Here is an 18,812-nt window from a genome sequence, read left to right on the forward strand (position 1 = left end):
TGCTTGTCTATTATTTATAGATTTGTCCATCTATTTCTCCATATCTGCCGGTCTCTATTCTATATCTATATCTGCCTGTCTCTATTCTATCTATATCTGCCGGTCTCTAATATACATCTCAAGATCTATATCTGCCTGTCCCTGATTAATATTTATATATATATATATATATATATATATATATATATATATTAATCTCAGTATCTGCATGTCTCTCTTGATTAAAATATATGTCAATATCTATATATGCCCATCGCTAATCAATATATCTCAATATCATTATATATGCCTGCCTCTGATATTATCTATGTATCTGCCAATCTATATATTACTATCTAGGTTCGCCTACGTACGTTGATTAATACGTCTTGTCTGCCTATCCATCTATTAATAGATATGTCTGCTCGTCTATTTCGTTCTATCTGGCCACCTATAGCTGTCTGTCTATCCAGAATCTATATAGGTCTGTCCTATTAATACAGCTCAACCCCGTTATAGCGCGATCCGTTAGAACACGAATCCGCTTATAACGCGTTGCGCGTGTGGCTCCCAATTTATCGTATGTATGAATACTTTACAACGCGGTTATTGGCGTCTTAAATACTTTATTGTACAACGCATACAACGGTACATTATTTCTAACGCGATCCGCTTATAGCGCGATGTGATTTTTTGGATCCCAAGCACAGCGTTACGGCTCAACCCCCTTATCTACCTGTCCACTCAGATCCATGGCTGTCCATCTACCTGTATATAGAGTATATCATCGGATGTCGAGGTTATAACTCAGACTATCAGTGATTTCCCATAAGATTTAATAGGGCCAGTAATGCAGATTATCACTGCATACCCCAGCAGGACACAGGTTGGGGGGGGAGTAACACTCTTCGGTTACACCTGTCTGCCCGGATCCACATCGGTCTGGCCCTTGTCAGCACTTGTATAGTGCATGGTCAGCGCTAACATCCCGCTGACCTCTGCAGTGTCCCAGCCTGAGGGTTCCCAGTCCAGATTAGTACATTCCTTGGTAGGGAGGTACAGACAGGGGGTGGGGGAGGGGGGGGGGGGGTATGACTGCCGGCAGCCTGTGCCAGGCATACCGTAACCCACGCCACTCTGGGAGGAACGCCAAGAGAACAGCGTGCGTCGCACTATAGATTTGTGACGCAAAACCAGTCACGAGTGGCTTTCCAATATCCAGTTCCACTGCAACAGTGTAATCTCCCTTGTGGGGAAAAAAAAAGCCATGTATATTTTCTGTGGGATATTAGCAAGGAATCCCTGCTTCAGCAAAGGTGGCTGTCATAATGACCGAGCCACCTCTGCTGAAGCAGGGATATCCTGGAGGACAAGGGGGGTTGGCCACCATGCTCTAGATGGTCATTATCTCCTGACTACTTACACAGCCCCCCCCCCCAATATGTTCGTCAGGCAGAGTTGGGGTTCTTGACCATAAACCAGTTACCGCTTGCGAACTTCTGCTCTCGATGGCTTCCCAACTCCAGTCTTCAAGGACCTCTAACAGTCCAGGTTTTAAGGATGTCCTCATTAGCAGGTTGCTCAATAGCTTTGACCAAACCACTGGGCTCCGCTCAAGCAGGGTTATCCTTAAACTGTGGACCGTTAGGGGGTCCCTTGAGGACTGGCGTCAGGAGCCTCTGGTCTAGAGAACCCCCCCGGTGTATCTTCCACGGGTCACCAAACATCCTTTACTTTCCCCTCTCTTATAGAGTCTATACAGTGGTTACGCTGCAGACGAGGATTCTGGGTAATGGCTGCAACAGCGTCGCTTGCATATGGACTCCCAAGCTTCTACCCGCTGCGTTTCGCCGCCAAGCCTGGCAGTACCGCACATCGTCTAACCGAGGTTTGTCCTATTTGTAGCCACACACACACACACACACACACACTATTGGGATATAGCTATAACGTGGGGGGTTTTAGTCACGAGTCCTCATATAACACGAAAATCCCGTGAAAAGTCAATATTTTTTTATTCTAAACAAAAATAGAACAGCCTAAAACATATATATTACAACCGTGTTTGAAAGGCAGCTTGAATATATTATACATGGTGTATACAAAAAAAAAAGGTCCCAGCAAATATATATTTTTAAACTAATGTCTTTGGTCAGTTTTCCAGAAAACATATCTGTATTATTAAATAGCCCAAGGTTTTTAAAAAAATAATAATAATTTAACATCTTTTGAAGGCGTTCCAGTTAAATAGTAATAAATACGGACCAGATTTGCGCCAAAAAAAAAAAGTGAGAAATTGGCTGGTCCAGTCCCAATACAGGGTAACACGACTCCAAGGGTGCCCCTTCAGAGCAGACCCGTCGAGCGGCGAGGACGTCGGTATTAAAAAGTTCATACAAATAGTGGGGGGGTGGGGGGGTCACTGGGTGGCGTCCCGCAGCGTCGCGGCATTTAGCGGGAGCGCCCGCTTGCCGTAGGTCCGGGCGGCCTGCTTCTCGAACGCCGACACCATCTGCTTGACCACCTCGTCAAAGAAAACCGTGGCCAAGTGAGAATGCAGGAGGGACTTGAACTCAAAGGAGACCTGAAAGCAGGAGAGGGGGGAAAAAAAATTAATTCGTTAATAATAAAAATATACAGCTCAACCCCGTTATAGCGCGGTCCACTGCAGCGCGGATCCGCTTATATCGCGGTGTGCGCGTGGCTCCCAATTTATCGTAATTATGAATACTTTACCACACGGTTATTGGTGTCTTAAATACTTTGTTGTACAACGCACACAATGGTACATTATTTCTAACGCGATCCGCTTATAACGCGACGTGATTCTTTGGACCCCAAGCGCAGCGTTATAAGGGGGTTGAGTTGTATAAAATAAATAAATATAAGTTAGGGAGAGATGGGGCATCAAAGTTTAACGCCCGTTCGTAGCCGATTGGTAACCACCGCGAAGTCTTGTTTGCTGCCTTTGGGTGGAGAGTGGGTGACTCCCACGCATTAGAGTGTAAGTTCTGCAGGAGAGGACGTGCGCCTGAAAACCCATGTTCGCTGCGGTGCCGTTATGGAAGAACCGGATCTAGCCCGCATATTGGCAAGTAAATACATTGAGAGTTTCCACGTATGTTTTGCAGCCTTGATGCACTGGAGGAGTTTGGTTACCCCGACGCCTCTTATGTGGAGATGCAGGCGGTAGCCCTATTCTTGCAGAGTGTAACCCAACTCCTGTAGTGCACGACTGCTGCAAAAAAAGCAAATGTGCGGGCAAGACATTACTTTGGTATAGCAGCGAACATAGGATGTGTGAGGCGCAAGTCCCTGTCCTGCAGAACTTACAATCTAATGCGTGGGAGGCACCCCAGTCTTCACCCACTTGAAAAGCAGTGGCGTTCCTACTTATTACAGTTTTGTGCGGACACTTATCCCGTCGCGTACCAGACTATATAAACAGTCACAGGTCCCAGGACACGTCAGGTGCCGGATGGAAGATACTCACACAGAAATCCAGGGTGCAGGTATCGGGGTGTCCGACTAAACCCGGACTGAACCGCCACAGCGTCTCCAGGTGACTGAACAGCTTCCCGTCTCTACAGACGGCCTGCAAAAGAACGAAGGGGTTATTAACGCAGACGCAAGGCGGAGGTGTCCATGGTCCACATTACTACCCACCTATTTATTATTCCCTGGCATCTATCGCTATGTGGTTTAGTTTACGATGAACAACTTCTGGGTAGACCGGGTTAAATGCCGCTACAGCCCCGATCGGTGTTGCCAAGTACAGCTTAAGTGCTCTAGTCTCGGATTAGATCGCGGGTGGGCGCAGAGACACCGCATCCGTGGCGTGCGGACGTGGGTCTCCGAAACTGGCTCCAGAATGTGATCTTTGCACAGTGGAGGGGTGTGGCGGGTGGGTGTGAGGGTTTAGGCCAATTGGAGAGGAACCACCGCCCCCCTCTTTCCATGCCAAGCATTGCGTCTGCCAACTTTTAACTGCGCACACCCAGCCGATCCAAAAAAAGACAGTCAGCAGGACGGTTGGTTCTATGCCAGAGTCCTGCAGGGCAACCCTTAACCCCTGTCGGCGCTGCACCGATTTTAAACACCATATGCTTTTATTCATTTTATGCTGATGTCCTCGAGACATCATGACGTTTATACGGGGGTTATAAAAATGGCCGACTGTGCGGCTGCCTTTAAAGCGACTTAGACAAGAGCACTGGGGCAAAAACAAATAGAAAACATTTGGAAAGTACTATCCCAGAGGTGCTCAACTCCAGTCCTCAACACACCCCCCCCCTTCCCCCGAGGATATCCCCGCTTCAGCACAGGTGACCCAGTCGGGGGGGAAGAGGCTTGAGTCTTGGAGTTGAGCACCCCATGACTATACCATGTGCCTTAGTCACAGAATCTCTCACTTCCAGCTGCTTGTCCCGCTCCCCCCCAAAAGTTCTCCTTGCTCCAGACGAGGGACTTACCCGGATTTGGTGCTGGGGTAACACCGTGATTTCGGAAACGTAGCGCTCCACAATGGGGGGAAGCCCACCTCCAGCTCTGCTCTGGTGATCCCTTTCCGACAGGAGAGGACCTTCGAGCTCTTGCACCAGGGCACGAACATCTTGTAGTCCTCCACGTTGGAGACCACGTCGAACATCTGCTCTACGGAATACCTGAGGCGGGAGGGGAAAAAAAAAATGGGGCGAGACGTCAACTCCTGAAGCCGCAGGGGGGTAGTAGTCCTGTTCGGGTTTTGCAATGTGTCAAAGGCTCCGCTGCCCATGGGGTGAAGATGACCCAGCAATGAAGTTCCAACGCCCACTCTTGGCAAATTTGGAAGGGTAACTCCACTCAACGAGTATTAGGTCAATAAGCCATGTGTCCACTTCTCTACCACTATTTATGGGGGGAGGGGGGGGAGGGAGGGGTGTAAATAAATAGGAGTAAGATGGGAGAAGGGGCCTTTGGAAGAAACAAGACCATATTTCAAGAGAACCTTCCATTGGTCTCAAGAAGAAAGGTTGACCCATGTATTCTTCCAGCGGTCATGGATGGGTGTGAAACGTGGACCCTAAATGCGAAATAAACTCAGAAGCTTCAGACAATGCAGAAGTATGAGAGATGCATGCTGGGTATTGCCCAGTGACAGGAAAAAGAATGAACGGGTTCGAAACCAAACCAAAAAAAAATTAAATAAGTTGCGTCACTACCAGGGGGAAGAAATTAAAATGGTGGTGGGCTGGACGTATCGCAAGAAGAAATGACAATCTGACAAAGATGGTGCTCGACTGGATCCCAAGAGAGATTAAAAGACCAGGACAACCAAGATGTGAGGATGGGATGAGAAGATGTGTGGGAGCGACGTGGAGGAGAGGCTGTAACCGCAGGACCTGAGAGATCACTGGGGAGGCTTCATCCAGCAGTGGGGAGACACGGGCTGGAGAGGATGGGATGAGGGAATGTGTGGGAGCGACGTGGAGAAGAGAGGCCGTAACCGCAGGACCTGGGATATCACTGGGGGGCTTCATCCAGCAGTGGGGAGACACGGGCTGGGGAGGATGGATGAGGGAATGTGTGGGAGAGACGTGGAGAAGAGAGGCTGTAACTGCAGGACCTGGGGGATCACTGGGGAGGCTTCATCCAGCAGTGGGGAGACACGGGCTGGAGAGGATGGGATGAGGGAATGTGTGGGAGCGACGTGGAGAAGAGAGGCCGTAACCGCAGGACCTGGGATATCACTGGGGGGCTTCATCCAGCAGTGGGGAGACACGGGCTGGGGAGGATGGGATGAGGGAATGTGTGGGGAGACGTGGAGAAGAGAGGCTGTAACTGCAGGACCTGGGGGATCACTGGGAGGCTTCATCCAGCAGTGGGGAGACACGGGCTGGAGAGGATGGGATGAGGGAGTGTGTGGGAGCGACGTGGAGAAGAGAGGCTGTAACCGCAGGACCTGGGGGATCACTGGGGGGCTTCATCCAGCAGTGGGGAGACACAGGCTGGAGAGGATGGGATGAGGGAGTGTGTGGGAGCGACGTGGAGAAGAGAGGCTGTAACCGCAGGACCTGGGAGATCAGTGGGGAGGCTTCATCCAGCAGTGGGGAGACACGGGCTGGAGAGGATGGGATGAGGGAATGTGTGGGAGCGACGTGGAGAAGAGAGGCTGTAACCGCAGGACCTGGGAGATCACTGGGGAGGCTTCAACCAGCAGTGGGGAGACACGGGCTAGAGAGGATGGGATGAGGGAATGTGTGGGAGCGACGTGGAGAAGAGAGGCTGTAACCGCAGGACCTGGGGGATCACTGGGGAGGCTTCATCCAGCACTGGGGAGACACGGGCTGGAGAGGATGACCCACACTTACCCGAGTACTTTGGCTTCTGCATAGTCCATGCGTTTGCTCCCGAGCAGGGGCGAGACGAGGTTCAGGAAGCTGCGTGTCTGCTGCAGGCTCGGCGAGGAGGACAGAGGCGGCTTTGTGCTCGGAGTGGCCAGAATGCCACAGGAGCTCAGGTGCCTGAAAGCGAGAGACACACAGACACATCAGAAGCAGCTCGGAACACGTGGCACACACGTCAATACTAAAAGGAGTTACACTGCAGTTACTCGGTCATTGCGCGATACAGGAGCTTACAAGCGCGTGGCCACCCTTTAGGAAGGCTCCACAACGTGGATTATTATAAGCCAAGATAATTTTATACTGGATATGTTTGCACGGCTGTATGCAAGAGAAAATACAAGTGGTGGTAACCCCCCCCCAAACCCAGGGATCCTTTACCTTCAAGCTTCAACTAATAGGGGGCAGGGAGTGAGGCGTTCCTCCATATAGGGGCACCTGGTCGTATACCCTTTGGATGAACCCATGAAGTAGCCACCACACCATGGGGGGGGGGGGGTCTCCATGATGTAGTGGTTAGGACGTGGCCTTGCGTTCTTGCGGAGCTGGCAGAAGACTGCTCCCCAATAACTGGCCTATTGGTGGGGGGGGGGGGGGGGGGAGATATTTGAAGAGCAGGGGAATGGTGTTTCTTGTGGGGGGGGGGGAGGTGACGGGATTTCACCTTCACGGAGAGAAGGCGGCGTAAAGCCGCAGGGAGCGGGCGTCCTGAGGCGCCGCACCCGCCTGCAACGGGGACAATCTAGTTTTCCAGGACGCGGACCGGCGAGTCGGTTTGAAGCAGTTCCAGCTCCTATCTTATGGCGTTTGTCCAACAACCTCCCTCCCCCCCCCCGTGTGACACACCGCGCCGGCAAGCCAAAATAATGCCAGGTACCTCAGGCAGGCACTCAGGCAGGCACTCAGGCAGGCACTCAGGCAGGGTTGTTAAAGAAAAAAAAAATCCAACAGGTTTGATTGGGTTTTCATTTAAAGGCCCAAAGCCTGCAGTAGAGTGTCCACACGGGAACTGCTACCACTCGGCCACACTTAATCCACTACAGCCAGCAGAGCGGGGTTTTCCCTCCCCCCCATGCGGACTACAAAACGGGTTATATCTGGGGAACATGCGTCACTTCAACCGTCTCAGAAGGTTCTGGGGAGGTCCAAATGTCCCCCAAGCGAGAGGCGCCAAGCCACATCCATTTAGATTTTGGGCTAGTTTGTAGGGCGGCGGGTGGGAGGTGAAATAAAGAAGCGCTGAGGAAAATGTAGCTACACACTTATTTTTAAATTTCTCGCTATGCACCACCCCGACTCTTGCGTTCTGCTCAAAGATGTCTTCTCTCTACCCCCTTTGTATCTAAAGCCCTCTCCCGCCTTAAACCTTTTTCACTGACTGCCCCACACCTCTGGAATGCCCTTCCCCTCATAGACGCACTTACCAGAACTCCCTCCTACTGTCCCTGTACGTTATCCCAATTAGACTGTAAGCTCCTCGGGCAGGGACTCCTCTTCCTTAATGTTACTTTTATGTCTGAAGCGCTTATTCCCATGACCTGTTATTTATATGATATGTATTACTGCGGTGAAGCGCTATGTACATTAATGGCGCTATATAAATAAAGACATACAATACATACAATACAATTAAAGAGCGGCCGCAAAGGGTTACACACGTAGAAGGGGGGCAGGGAAACCTGGAACACAGCAATGCCTGGTATTTCCCGAAGTACTCACATTTCCATTGTATGAGTCACAGGAGCCGGATAAGGAACAGGGGGAAAAACCTCCAGTCTGTTCCCTGAAGCTAATTACAGGGGAACTTCACGTGGGATCAAGTTACAATGACCCAGTCTACAGCAAAAAGGGGCCAACAAGGGTCCGCATATAGTATTTAAGGCATTATTAGGGTCAAGCATCTCTATATAGTATTTATGGCACTATTAGGGTTAAGGATCTGCACATAGTATTTAAGGCATTATTAGGGTCAAGTATCTCTATATAGTATTTGTGGCATTATTAGGGTTAAGGATCTGCATATAGTATTTATGGCACTATTAGGGTTAAGGATCTGCATATAGTATTTATGGCATTATTAGGGTTAAGGATCTGCATATAGTATTTATGGCACTATTAGGGTTAAGGATCTGCATATAGTATTTAAGGCATTATTAGGGTCAAGCATCTCTATATAGTATTTATGGCACTATTAGGGTTAAGGATCTGCATATAGTATTTAAGGCATTATTAGGGTCAAGTATCTCTATACAGTATTTAAGGCATTATTAGGGTCAAGTATCTCTATATGGTATTTGTGGCATTATTAGGGTTAAGGATCTGCATATAGTATTTAAGGCATTATTAGGGTCAAGTATCTCTATATAGTATTTGTGGCATTATTAGGGTCAAGTATCTCTATATAGTATTTGTGGCATTATTAGGGTTAAGGATCTGCATATAGTATTTTATGGCATTATTAGGGTTAAGGATCTGCACATAGTATTTATGGCATTATTAGGGTTAAGGATCTGCACATAGTATTTATGGCATTATTAGGGTTAAGGATCTGCACATAGTATTTATGGCATTATTAGGGTTAAGGATCTGCACATAGTATTTATGGCATTATTAGGGTTAAGGATCTGCATATAGTATTTATGGCATTATTAGGGTTAAGGATCTGCACATAGTATTTAAGGCATTATTAGGGTCAAGTATCTCTATATAGTATTTGTGGCATTATTAGGGTTAAGGATCTGCATATAGTATTTATAGCTTGGGGTAGATGTAAAAATAAAATATGTATGAAAACAGAAAGGGTAGCAGTACGTGGAGTTGGTGGCTAAGGGAGTGGTGGTTACCCTGCACCACCGACCAGCGGCATACTTCAAGCTTGCCGGTGCGGGCCAGCGCAGGTTAAAAATAACCGCGCAGACGTGCCAGTCTGCAACGCGCACCCGCCATCACGCGCCCGATGTCACCTGGACGTGGCGCAAGCGGGCGTTAAACATTAACAGGTCTGGCGTGGCGCCGGGAGTCGGAGTCCTGCCACCTCAGGGGGGGGGGGGGGGGCAGGTCTGCCCCTCACATGACTGGCTCACGAGGTTGATGCGGGGGAGGGGCGGGTTTCCGAAAAAAGGATTTGCAGTGAAAGAGAGATTTGGCAATACTGAAATGTTCTTTTGTCATGCCAATAAAGCGGATTTCAAAGAGAGGGGGGGGAGAGAGGAATGGAGAGAGGAGGAAAGAGAGAGGGGGGGGGAGAGAGAGGAAAGAGAGAGGGGGGGGAGAGAAAGGAAAGAGAGAGGGGGGGAGAGAAAGGAAAGAGAGAGGGGGGGAGAGAAGGAAAGAGAGAGGGGGGAGAAAGGAAAGAGAGGGGGAGAAAGGAAAGGAGAGGGGGAGAAAGGAAAGAGAGAGGGGAGAAAGGAAAGAGAGGGGGGGAAGGAAAGAGAGAGGGGGGGGAAGGAAAGAGAGAGGGGGGGGAAGGAAAGAGAGAGGAGGGGGGGGAAGGAAAGAGAGAGGGGGGGAAGGAAGAGAGAGGGGGGAAGGAAAGAGAGAGGGGGGAAGGAAAGAGAGAGGGGGGAAGGAAAGAGAGAGGGGGAGAAAGGAAAGAGAGAGGGGGGAGAAAGGAAAGAGAGAGGGGGGGAGAAAGGAAAGAGAGAGGGGGGGAGAAAGGGAAAGAGAGAGGGGGGGAGAAAGGAAAGAGAGAGGGGGGGAGAAAGGAAAGAGAGAGGGGGGAGAAAGGAAAGAGAGAGGGGGGAGAAAGGAAAGAGAGAGGGGGGAGAAAGGAAAGAGAGAGGGGGGGAGAAAGGAAAGAGAGAGGGGGGAGAAAGGGAAAGAGAGAGGGGGGAGAAAGGAAAGAGAGAGGGGGGAGAAAGGAAAGAGAGAGGGGGGAGAAAGGAAAGAGAGAGGGGGGAGAAAGGAAAGAGAGAGGGGGGAGAAAGGAAAGAGAGAGGGGGGGAGAAAGGAAAGAGAGAGGGGGGAGAAAGGAAAGAGAGAGGGGGGAGAAAGGAAAGAGAGAGGGGGGAGAAAGGAAAGAGAGAGGGGGGGAGAAAGGAAAGAGAGAGGGGGGAGAAAGGAAAGAGAGAGGGGGGAGAAAGGAAGAGAGAGGGGGAGAAAGGAAAGAGAGAGGGAGAAAGGAAAGAGAGGGGGAGAAAGGAAAGAGAGGGGGGGAAGGAAAGAGAGAGGGGGGGAAGAAAGAGAGAGGGGGGGAAGGAAAGAGAGAGGGGGGAGAAAGGAAAGAGAGAGGGGGGAGAAGGAAAGAGAGAGGGGGGGAGAAAGGAAAGAGAGAGGGGGGAAGGAAAGAGAGAGGGGGGAAGGAAAGAGAGAGGGGGGGGAGAAAGGAAAGAGAGAGGGGGGAGAAAGGAAAGAGAGAGGGGGGGAGAAGGAAAGAGAGAGGGGGGGAGAAAGGAAAGAGAGAGGGGGGGAGAAGAAAGAGAGAGGGGGGGAGGAAGGAAAGAGAGTGGGGGGAGAAAGGAAAGAGAGAGGGGGAGATTGGAAAGAGAGTGGGGGAGAAAGGAAAAGATGTTGAGGGGGGGAGTTAGGTTAGTGAGTGGGGGGAGAAAGGAAGAGAGAGGGGGGGAGAAAGGAAAGAGAGAGGGGGGAGAAAGGAAATAGAGAGAAGAGAGTCATCTCATAGCTTGCAATGCAGACACTGAGGCACTTAAGTAGTTAAACATACGCCCAGATTGTGTGACTCAGTCCCACATGTATTAGCTAAAGGAGACACGCAGGAATGTATTATATAACTTCCTTCCCTTACCGTCATTAACCTAAAGTACCCCCCCCCCCCCCACTCAGGGAAAAGCCCCCCCACACACTCAGGGAACACCCCCCCCCCACACACTCAGGGAACACCCCCCCACACACACACTCAGGGAACACCCCCCCACACACACTCAGGGAACCCCCCCCCCCACACTCAGGGAACAACCCCCCCCCCACACTCAGGGAACAACCCCCCCCCCCCCACACTCAGGGAACAACCCCCCCCCCCCACACTCAGGGAACAACCCCCCCCCCCCACAATCAGGGAACAACCCCCCCCCCACAATCAGGGAACACCCCCCCCCCCACAATCAGGGAACACCCCCCCCCCCCACACTCAGGGAACACCCCCCCCCCCCACACTCAGGGAACACCCCCCCCCCCCCACACTCAGGGAACACCCCCCCCACACTCAGGGAACACCCCCCCCCCACACTCAGGGAACACCCCCCCCCCCCCACACTCAGGGAACACCCCCCCCCCCCCACACTCAGGGAACACCCCCCCCCCCCACACACGAGGGAACCCCCCAGCACACACTCAGGGAACCCCCAGCACACACTGATAACATCTCACATTAGTTCATTCGTTTTGCAAACAAAAAATCCGACTACAGCTAAAATAAACGCCCCCCCCCCCAAAAAAAACAATGGTTCTCCTCAATTAGATTGCAAGCTCCCCGGAGCAGTGACCCCCCCTTCCTCAATGTCTGAAGCCCTTATTCCCATGACCGGTTATTTGTATTAAATTGCCATTTATATGATTGTCACGTGTGAAGCGCTATGTACATTAATGGCGCTATATAAATAAAGGACATGCAACACAACAGGGGGTAACTGAGTGGGGTGGGGGGTGAGGTGGGGTGGGGGGTGAGGTGGGGGGGGGGGTAACTGAGGTGGGGGGGGGGGGGGGTAACTGAGGTGGGGGGGGGGGGTAACTGAGGTGGGGGGGGGGGGGGTAACTGAGGGGGGGGGGGGGTAACTGAGGTGGGGGGGGGGGGTAACTGAGGTGGGGGGGGGGGGGTAACTGAGGTGGGGGGGGGGGGTAACTGAGGGTGGGGGGGGGGGGGGTAACTGAGGGTGGGGGGGGGGGGGGGTAACTGAGGTGGGGGGGGGGGGGGTAACTGAGGTGGGGGGGGGGGTAACTGAGGTGGGGGGGGGGGTAACTGAGGTGGGGGGGGGGGGTTGTAACTGAGGTGGGGGGGGGGGTTGTAACTGAGGTGGGGGGGGGTTGTAACTGAGGTGGGGGGGGGGGGTAACTGAGGTGGGGGGGGGGGTAACTGAGGTGGGGGGGGTGGTAACTGAGGTGGGGGGGGGGGGGTAACTGAGGTGGGGGGGGGGGGGTAACTGAGGTGGGGGGGGGGGGTAACTGAGGTGGGGGGGGGTAACTGAGGTGGGGGGGGGGGGGTAACTGAGGTGGGGGGGGGTAACGGAGGGGGGGGGGGTGGGTGGGGGGGGTAACGGAGGTGGGGGGGGGGGGGGGTAACTGAGGTGGGGGGGGGTAACTGAGGTGGGGGGGGTAACTGAGGTGGGGGGGGGTAACTGAGGATGGGGGGGGGTAACTGAGGTGGGGGGGGGTAACTGAGGTGGGGGGGGGGTAACTGAGGTGGGGGGGGGTAACTGAGGTGGGGGGGGGGTAACTGAGGTGGGGGGGGGGGGTAACTGAGGTGGGGGGGGGGTAACTGAGGTGGGGGGGGGGGTAACTGAGGTGGGGGGGGGGGGGTAACTGAGGTGGGGGGGGGGGTAACTGAGGTGGGGGGTAACTGAGGTGGGGGGTAGGAGAGACTGAGGCGTGCCAACCCCCTTCAAGACCAACAGCATCTTCCAACCTTATGAACAATAACGTGTTACCGGTAGAGAGGGGTCCCTACTAGTGATCTACCGGATCTCCTAAATCTCCTACCACGGATCTACTGGATCTCCCACATCTCCTACCAAGGATCTCCCACATCTCCTACCAAGGATCTACTGGCTCTCCTACTACCAAGGATCTCCCATATCGCCTACCAAGGATCTCCCACATCGCCTACCAAGGATCTACTGGCTCTCCTACTACCAAGGATCTCCCACATCGCCTACCAAGGATCTACTGGCTCTCCTACTACCAAGGATCTCCCACATCCCCTACCAAGGATCTCCCACATCGCCTACCAAGGATCTCCCACATCGCCTACCAAGGATCTACTGGCTCTCCTACTACCAAGGATCCCCCCACATCTCCTTACCCGAGCCCTTGCTGCTTCCCCACAGCCCGGAGGACCGGTAAGCTTCTCCTGCTGCAGCAGCTATAACGTGTTACCGGTAGAGAGGGGACCCTACTAGTGATCTACTACGGATCTCCTACCACGGATCTACTGGATCCCCCCACATCTCCTTACCGGAGCCCTGGCTGCTTCCTCGCCCGCTTCAGCACAGCCCGGAGGACCGGTAGGCTTCTCCTGCTGCAGCAGCTCGCCATGCCTGCGGTAACTCTTCCCTTCTCTTCCTAACACTGAATGAGCCGGCTGCTCCGCCGCTACCTTACAAGGTCATGCACCCGGGCGCCGACGTCACAGTGCCGCGTAGCAGGGGGGGGGCGTTGCCTATCCCCCTCCCATTGTGACGTCAACCCCAGTTGATACAAAGTAACCCTCCCCCGCCCAGCTAGCGCTGCGGACGTCACAATGGGGAGCAGCGGCCGGCCTCCTGTTAACCGCCTCGTTGCTGGATCCCATGAAATAGTATTCTTAGTATATTCATCAGTATTATATTATTCCATGATTGCATATGTGGGTTCTATACAGGCCGAGGGGGATCATGAGACATTATTATATTAATTAATATTATATTATTATTAATATGGGTTCTATACAGGCAGGGGGGGGGGGGGATCATGGGACATTATTATATTAATTAATATTATATTATTATTAATGTGGGTTCTATACAGGCAGGGGGGGGGATCATGAGACATTATTATATTAATTAATATTATATTATTATTAATGTGGGTTCTGTACAGACAGATGGGGCAATTAGAAAGTCATATATAACTATTATACGAATGAGTAGTATTCTATTAATTTTTTATGTTGCTTCCATACCCACAGATGGGAAGGGACTTTGAAAGAGTAACATATAAGCATTATATGAATGAGGATAATACAATATAATTAGATACTGATAGATAGATACTGATAGATAGATTTATTTTATTTATTTATTTATTTATAAAATATTTTACCAGGAAGTAATACATTGAGAGTTACCTCTCGTTTTCAAGTATGTCCTGGGCACAGAGTAAAACAAATAATACATGGTTACAAATACAGTTACATAAATGAACAAGGTATACATTTATATACAAGACATTTATATACAAGACATACTGATAGATAGATACTGATAGATAGATACTGATAGATAGATACTGATAGATAGATACTGATAGATAGATACTGATAGATAGATACTGATAGATAGATACTGATAGATACTGATAGATACTGATAGATACTGATAGATACTGATAGATAGATAGATATACTTGTCTGGAAAAGAAAATACAATTGTTCTACATCATTTGCAAAATGGATCATTTCTATATAAAGAGAGAGTAATCTACTTACTATAATCTTGTGTATAACTACATTTACATGCGCTGCATTAAAAGATGAAAATATGCCTGCTGCCCCGCAGAGCTCGCAATCTACACACTTATTACGTTAGGGGCTGGTGGCTGTGACACTTTTTATGCCAAATAAACTTTCTAACACTGCTTTTCTTCATCTAGTGCGGCCGTAGCACCGCTTAGCCAACATGGGCTTCGGGCCACGAATGGCTCGTACTGATGAGATCTGCAGACTGCCAGATTCATGGCCCTCTGGTTCAAAGCCAGGGTGGTCAGCCAGAGAGGACACGTAAGCCCCCACGTAAGCAGTGTGATGCCGATTGCCACGGGGGCATCGGGTGTGTGAAACCGAATCCCCCTGATCTCTGAGTTGACGCGTATTCCTGACGCTTCCTTGCGCTGGGCGTATGGCGCTCTGGATCTGCGCGGATGAACGAGGGGAGCTGGTGATCGAGGCTATTTTGCTTTGCATGGCGTTTCATTGATCCGATAGATTTCGTGTCGCGGTTTTTTTTTTTTGCGTTCGTCCCCCCCCCCCCCTCTCGCCAAAACAGATGGTGTAGATACGCCAATTCAAGACTTATAACGTTACTTTAACTAAAACAGGAGCGGTAAAGCCAGATCCACTAAGCTCCGTTAATGCAGCAATACTACTACATAACATATTCATTGTATTATTTGTACCTGTATCCTGATTGTGGGCCTAACATAATGGCCGCCTTTCCGTTTCAATTAATCCTTCAATCAGTGTAACTCAGCAACTACAATGTATCCTGATAATACGACGGTAACATTGGTCTGTTGTTACAGTTCGCATGTCTTAGACGGGTCTGCAGCCCCTGCTTTTCACCATTATCACCCAGCATACAGTGCTTCCACTGCAGCAAGGGATTCTAGGATGTGACATGCAAATGAGCACCCAGTGCCACCTTTTGTCTCGAGTCCCATTATTACATGGAACCCTTAAGCCATCGCTCGCTGTTTTAAACACAGCTTTTAAACACAGCCTGGGATGAGGTGCAAAGCCAGTAAACCCACTCACAAACAGGCTGTTTCGACCTTGTGGGTCTCGTCAGTGTGAGGTTGGTTGTACTGGCTTTGACACACACACACACACACACACACACCACCACCCCCACCCCCCCCACCCGTTATTGACACTGAAGGGGTTCACGATCAGGGACATTTGGTGACGCTTTGCTGCTGACGGTCAGGAGGGTAACTATGAAATGGCGCTTAAATCGGCGCAAAGAGTCCCTGCCACACAGAGCTTACAATCTAAATGTGCTGCCTATGGTCACAAGACTAGCGCACACTGGCACCCCGAAACTGGGGTGACAATACTACCAAGTAATTCCTACACCCATATATATATATAAAATCGCGAGACTCTGCATTGCCTGCCTAATGATAACCAATCTCCTGCGGAGCACCTGAAACACTCCGGGGGCAGTCGGAGTTAAATACGTCAGAGTTGACCTTTTGCAAAGGAGCAGAACCAGCGATCTGGACCCTGTCCTAATCAAATGAGACCATGCCCTTTAGCTGGGAGCAATCCTTTGGCCTCAGTCCTGCTGGCTGTGTGCCACGTTACAGCAATCAGCGGTGTCACGATCGAGAGGATTTGGCCCGGGATTAAAGGGGTTACACCCCCATTTGGCCACCCTCTACTCTCATCAGGGAAGCAAGGGGTTAACTGGACTGAGGTCCAGTAATGTGTTTTGCCTTGCTTCAATATCCAAATGTTTATTCCCCTGTGTAAATGTATTGTGTTATCCTGGTGTTTGCACCCACACATACACTAGGGTTGATGCGGGAGGGAAGGGGTTAATGTTAAAACAGTGATTCTAGCCCTTTGTTTAAGTTACCCTCAAAGATGGCTGCCTACTAAGGAATGCAAATGGTCAGGAGAGCGACCAAATGTTTAGGAAGCAGACCCCTGATCAAAGGCTCAGCTGCTCTACCTGTTTGCATGAAGCTGGAGTGGGTTGTGAGTGTTATAACTCACACTTACAAACCATAGTATCCTGCCAGTCACTCCATTTGGCAGACTGGCCAAACGCCCCTGATTTAGGAGTGGGGCTACAGAATGAGTGACCTTATTAAATATAAGAATATTATGAGATTTCCCCGGCTGAACGTGCTAAAAGCTACATATGTGTATTCGTGGGACTGATCCGCAAATAATGATTACAGACACCTGAGGTTTAACAGATACTAAGAGTCAGATATTAAAATCTCTCTTAATTTTAGTATTACACGGTAATATTTAGTCTCATTGGTAGCGTCATGTGTGCCGGAATGTATTAATATGTCTCGCGTGGCAGTGAGTACTTCTGAACTGAAGTTATGAAGTTATTTACAGTGTATATGGGATTTTGGATCTGTTCTGAAAATGCAGACCCCCTCTGCTATGGTAATAGGCAGGAAGAGCATCCTGCAAGAATTAACATAGCCGGTGATCAAAAAGGTAACTGCCCTAATTGTTTATACTGTGGGCAAGAACAAAGGGGCTGAGTGTTTTTAAGTGTGATACTTCACACTTACAATGGAAGCTAAAATCTGCTTCAAAGAGATTTTTTCTAGCCAACTCAGCATCTAGGGTTAAGAGATGAGTTTGACATGGTATTTAAGTCAGAGTCACCCCTTACTCAAATGTCTTCATGATCTGCATGTGATGTCAACTGAATTATGGAAGAAATGGCCCATCCTGTATCCTGATGGCTTTCTTGTCCTAACCTTTAAGTAAGTGTCCATATTTTGTCTGTTATTTGTATATCTCGTGTGTTCACCTTTTTCAAGGAATAAATTATATTTTATCATATCTAAGTCTCGTCCAGTTCAACCCAGTTATATATTTGGTGTTGTATTATTAGTAGCCTGTCTCAAAGCTACCGTCACAAGCGGGTCTCCTGCAAGAAACACACTGATTGTTGCGAAACGCGTTGGAAGAACCGTTTGCCTCCTTTTTATCCGGGGGGGGGGGGGGGGGGTGGCATGAATATGATGTATATATTTTTTCATGATTGTTTTTTTTTGTCTCTGTCTCCGTTCGGCTGTGTGCTGCTTCAACCTCGGGGGGAGTGGGAATATTTACTGCGAAGCGCGCGCGGGTCACACAGAGCCGGGAGGCACTGTGTTGAATCGAACAGGAAGAAGGGGATGGCCGAGTGCAATCTCAGTCAGAGTAAACAAAAACCTGACTTAGCAGAGGCAACAGTTATTCTAATACACTTACATATTTTGTTGCAAAGTGTGGGTAAAAATGTGTGTGTGTATCTATCTATATATTTTTTAAACCATTGTATGTCCGTGTCTAAGGGCAATTTGATTGGTCCGTCGGTCCGTGGGCCGGCCGCCCTCCTACGGCTCTCATTGGCTCACCCCCCCCCCCCCCTGTGTCCCACCCCGCACGGCTCTCATTGGCTGGTCTACCTCGCCCCCCCACGTGTCCCGCCCGCCACGGCTACACCGCATACCCCTCTGAGCGCAGTGCAGCCGCAGATTCTCCTCCTCACCGAGCGCCCCTGCAACCCCCCCAGCCGCACCTCACACCCGGCATCTGCCGCTGAAACCCACCAGCCACACCGGGTCGCAACCTCCATCCGCACCCCCGCCGATCAGTCCCTCACAACCGCCGCCTCACACCCGCATTACCACCCCCCCTCGAACCGCACCATCAGCCCCTCTCACCGCCGCCTCACATACACCGCCACCGGCCCCCCCGCATCACCAGTCCCTCACACCACCACTCGAAGCAGTCGCATCTCCGACTGCTATCACGCACGACCGTCGCCTCTCTTGCTTAGCTAGGGGGGGTGGGACACACGCACAACCACCCGGCGACTCTCCTCTTCTCCTCCTCACCCCGCGGCCTGGCCCGCTGGATCCCCCCCCCCCCCCCCCCGACATCACCCAAAGCTCACCTCCCGCCGGCTCCAGCCCCCCTTCATCACCTCCCTGCTACCATCCCTCTGCATGGGCGGGAGGGGGGTTGAGCTGCTGCTGCTGCTCCCAGCACCTCACAGACCTCAGGGGCGCCACAGCCGCACCACCCTCTCCCACCTCCTTACCGCCCTCAGGCCCGCATGA

At 50.9% G+C, this 18,812-nt stretch overlaps 1 protein-coding gene across 1 annotated transcript; it reads right to left on the minus strand.

Moving 5' to 3' along the window:
* Positions 1 to 1,977: 1,977 nt before the first annotated feature.
* Positions 1,978 to 13,640, minus strand: LOC142473042 (coenzyme Q-binding protein COQ10 homolog B, mitochondrial-like). The gene is given in 6 exon segments (XM_075580194.1): positions 1,978 to 2,563; positions 3,473 to 3,574; positions 4,452 to 4,510; positions 4,513 to 4,643; positions 6,330 to 6,482; positions 13,489 to 13,640. Coding segments are annotated over 6 exon segments (690 nt in total). The 5' UTR covers positions 13,569 to 13,640; the 3' UTR covers positions 1,978 to 2,398.
* Between the last annotated feature and the right edge of the window lie 5,172 nt (positions 13,641 to 18,812).

This window comes from Ascaphus truei, chromosome 23, assembly GCF_040206685.1.
Source record: "Ascaphus truei isolate aAscTru1 chromosome 23, aAscTru1.hap1, whole genome shotgun sequence".
Classification (NCBI taxonomy): domain Eukaryota; kingdom Metazoa; phylum Chordata; class Amphibia; order Anura; family Ascaphidae; genus Ascaphus; species Ascaphus truei.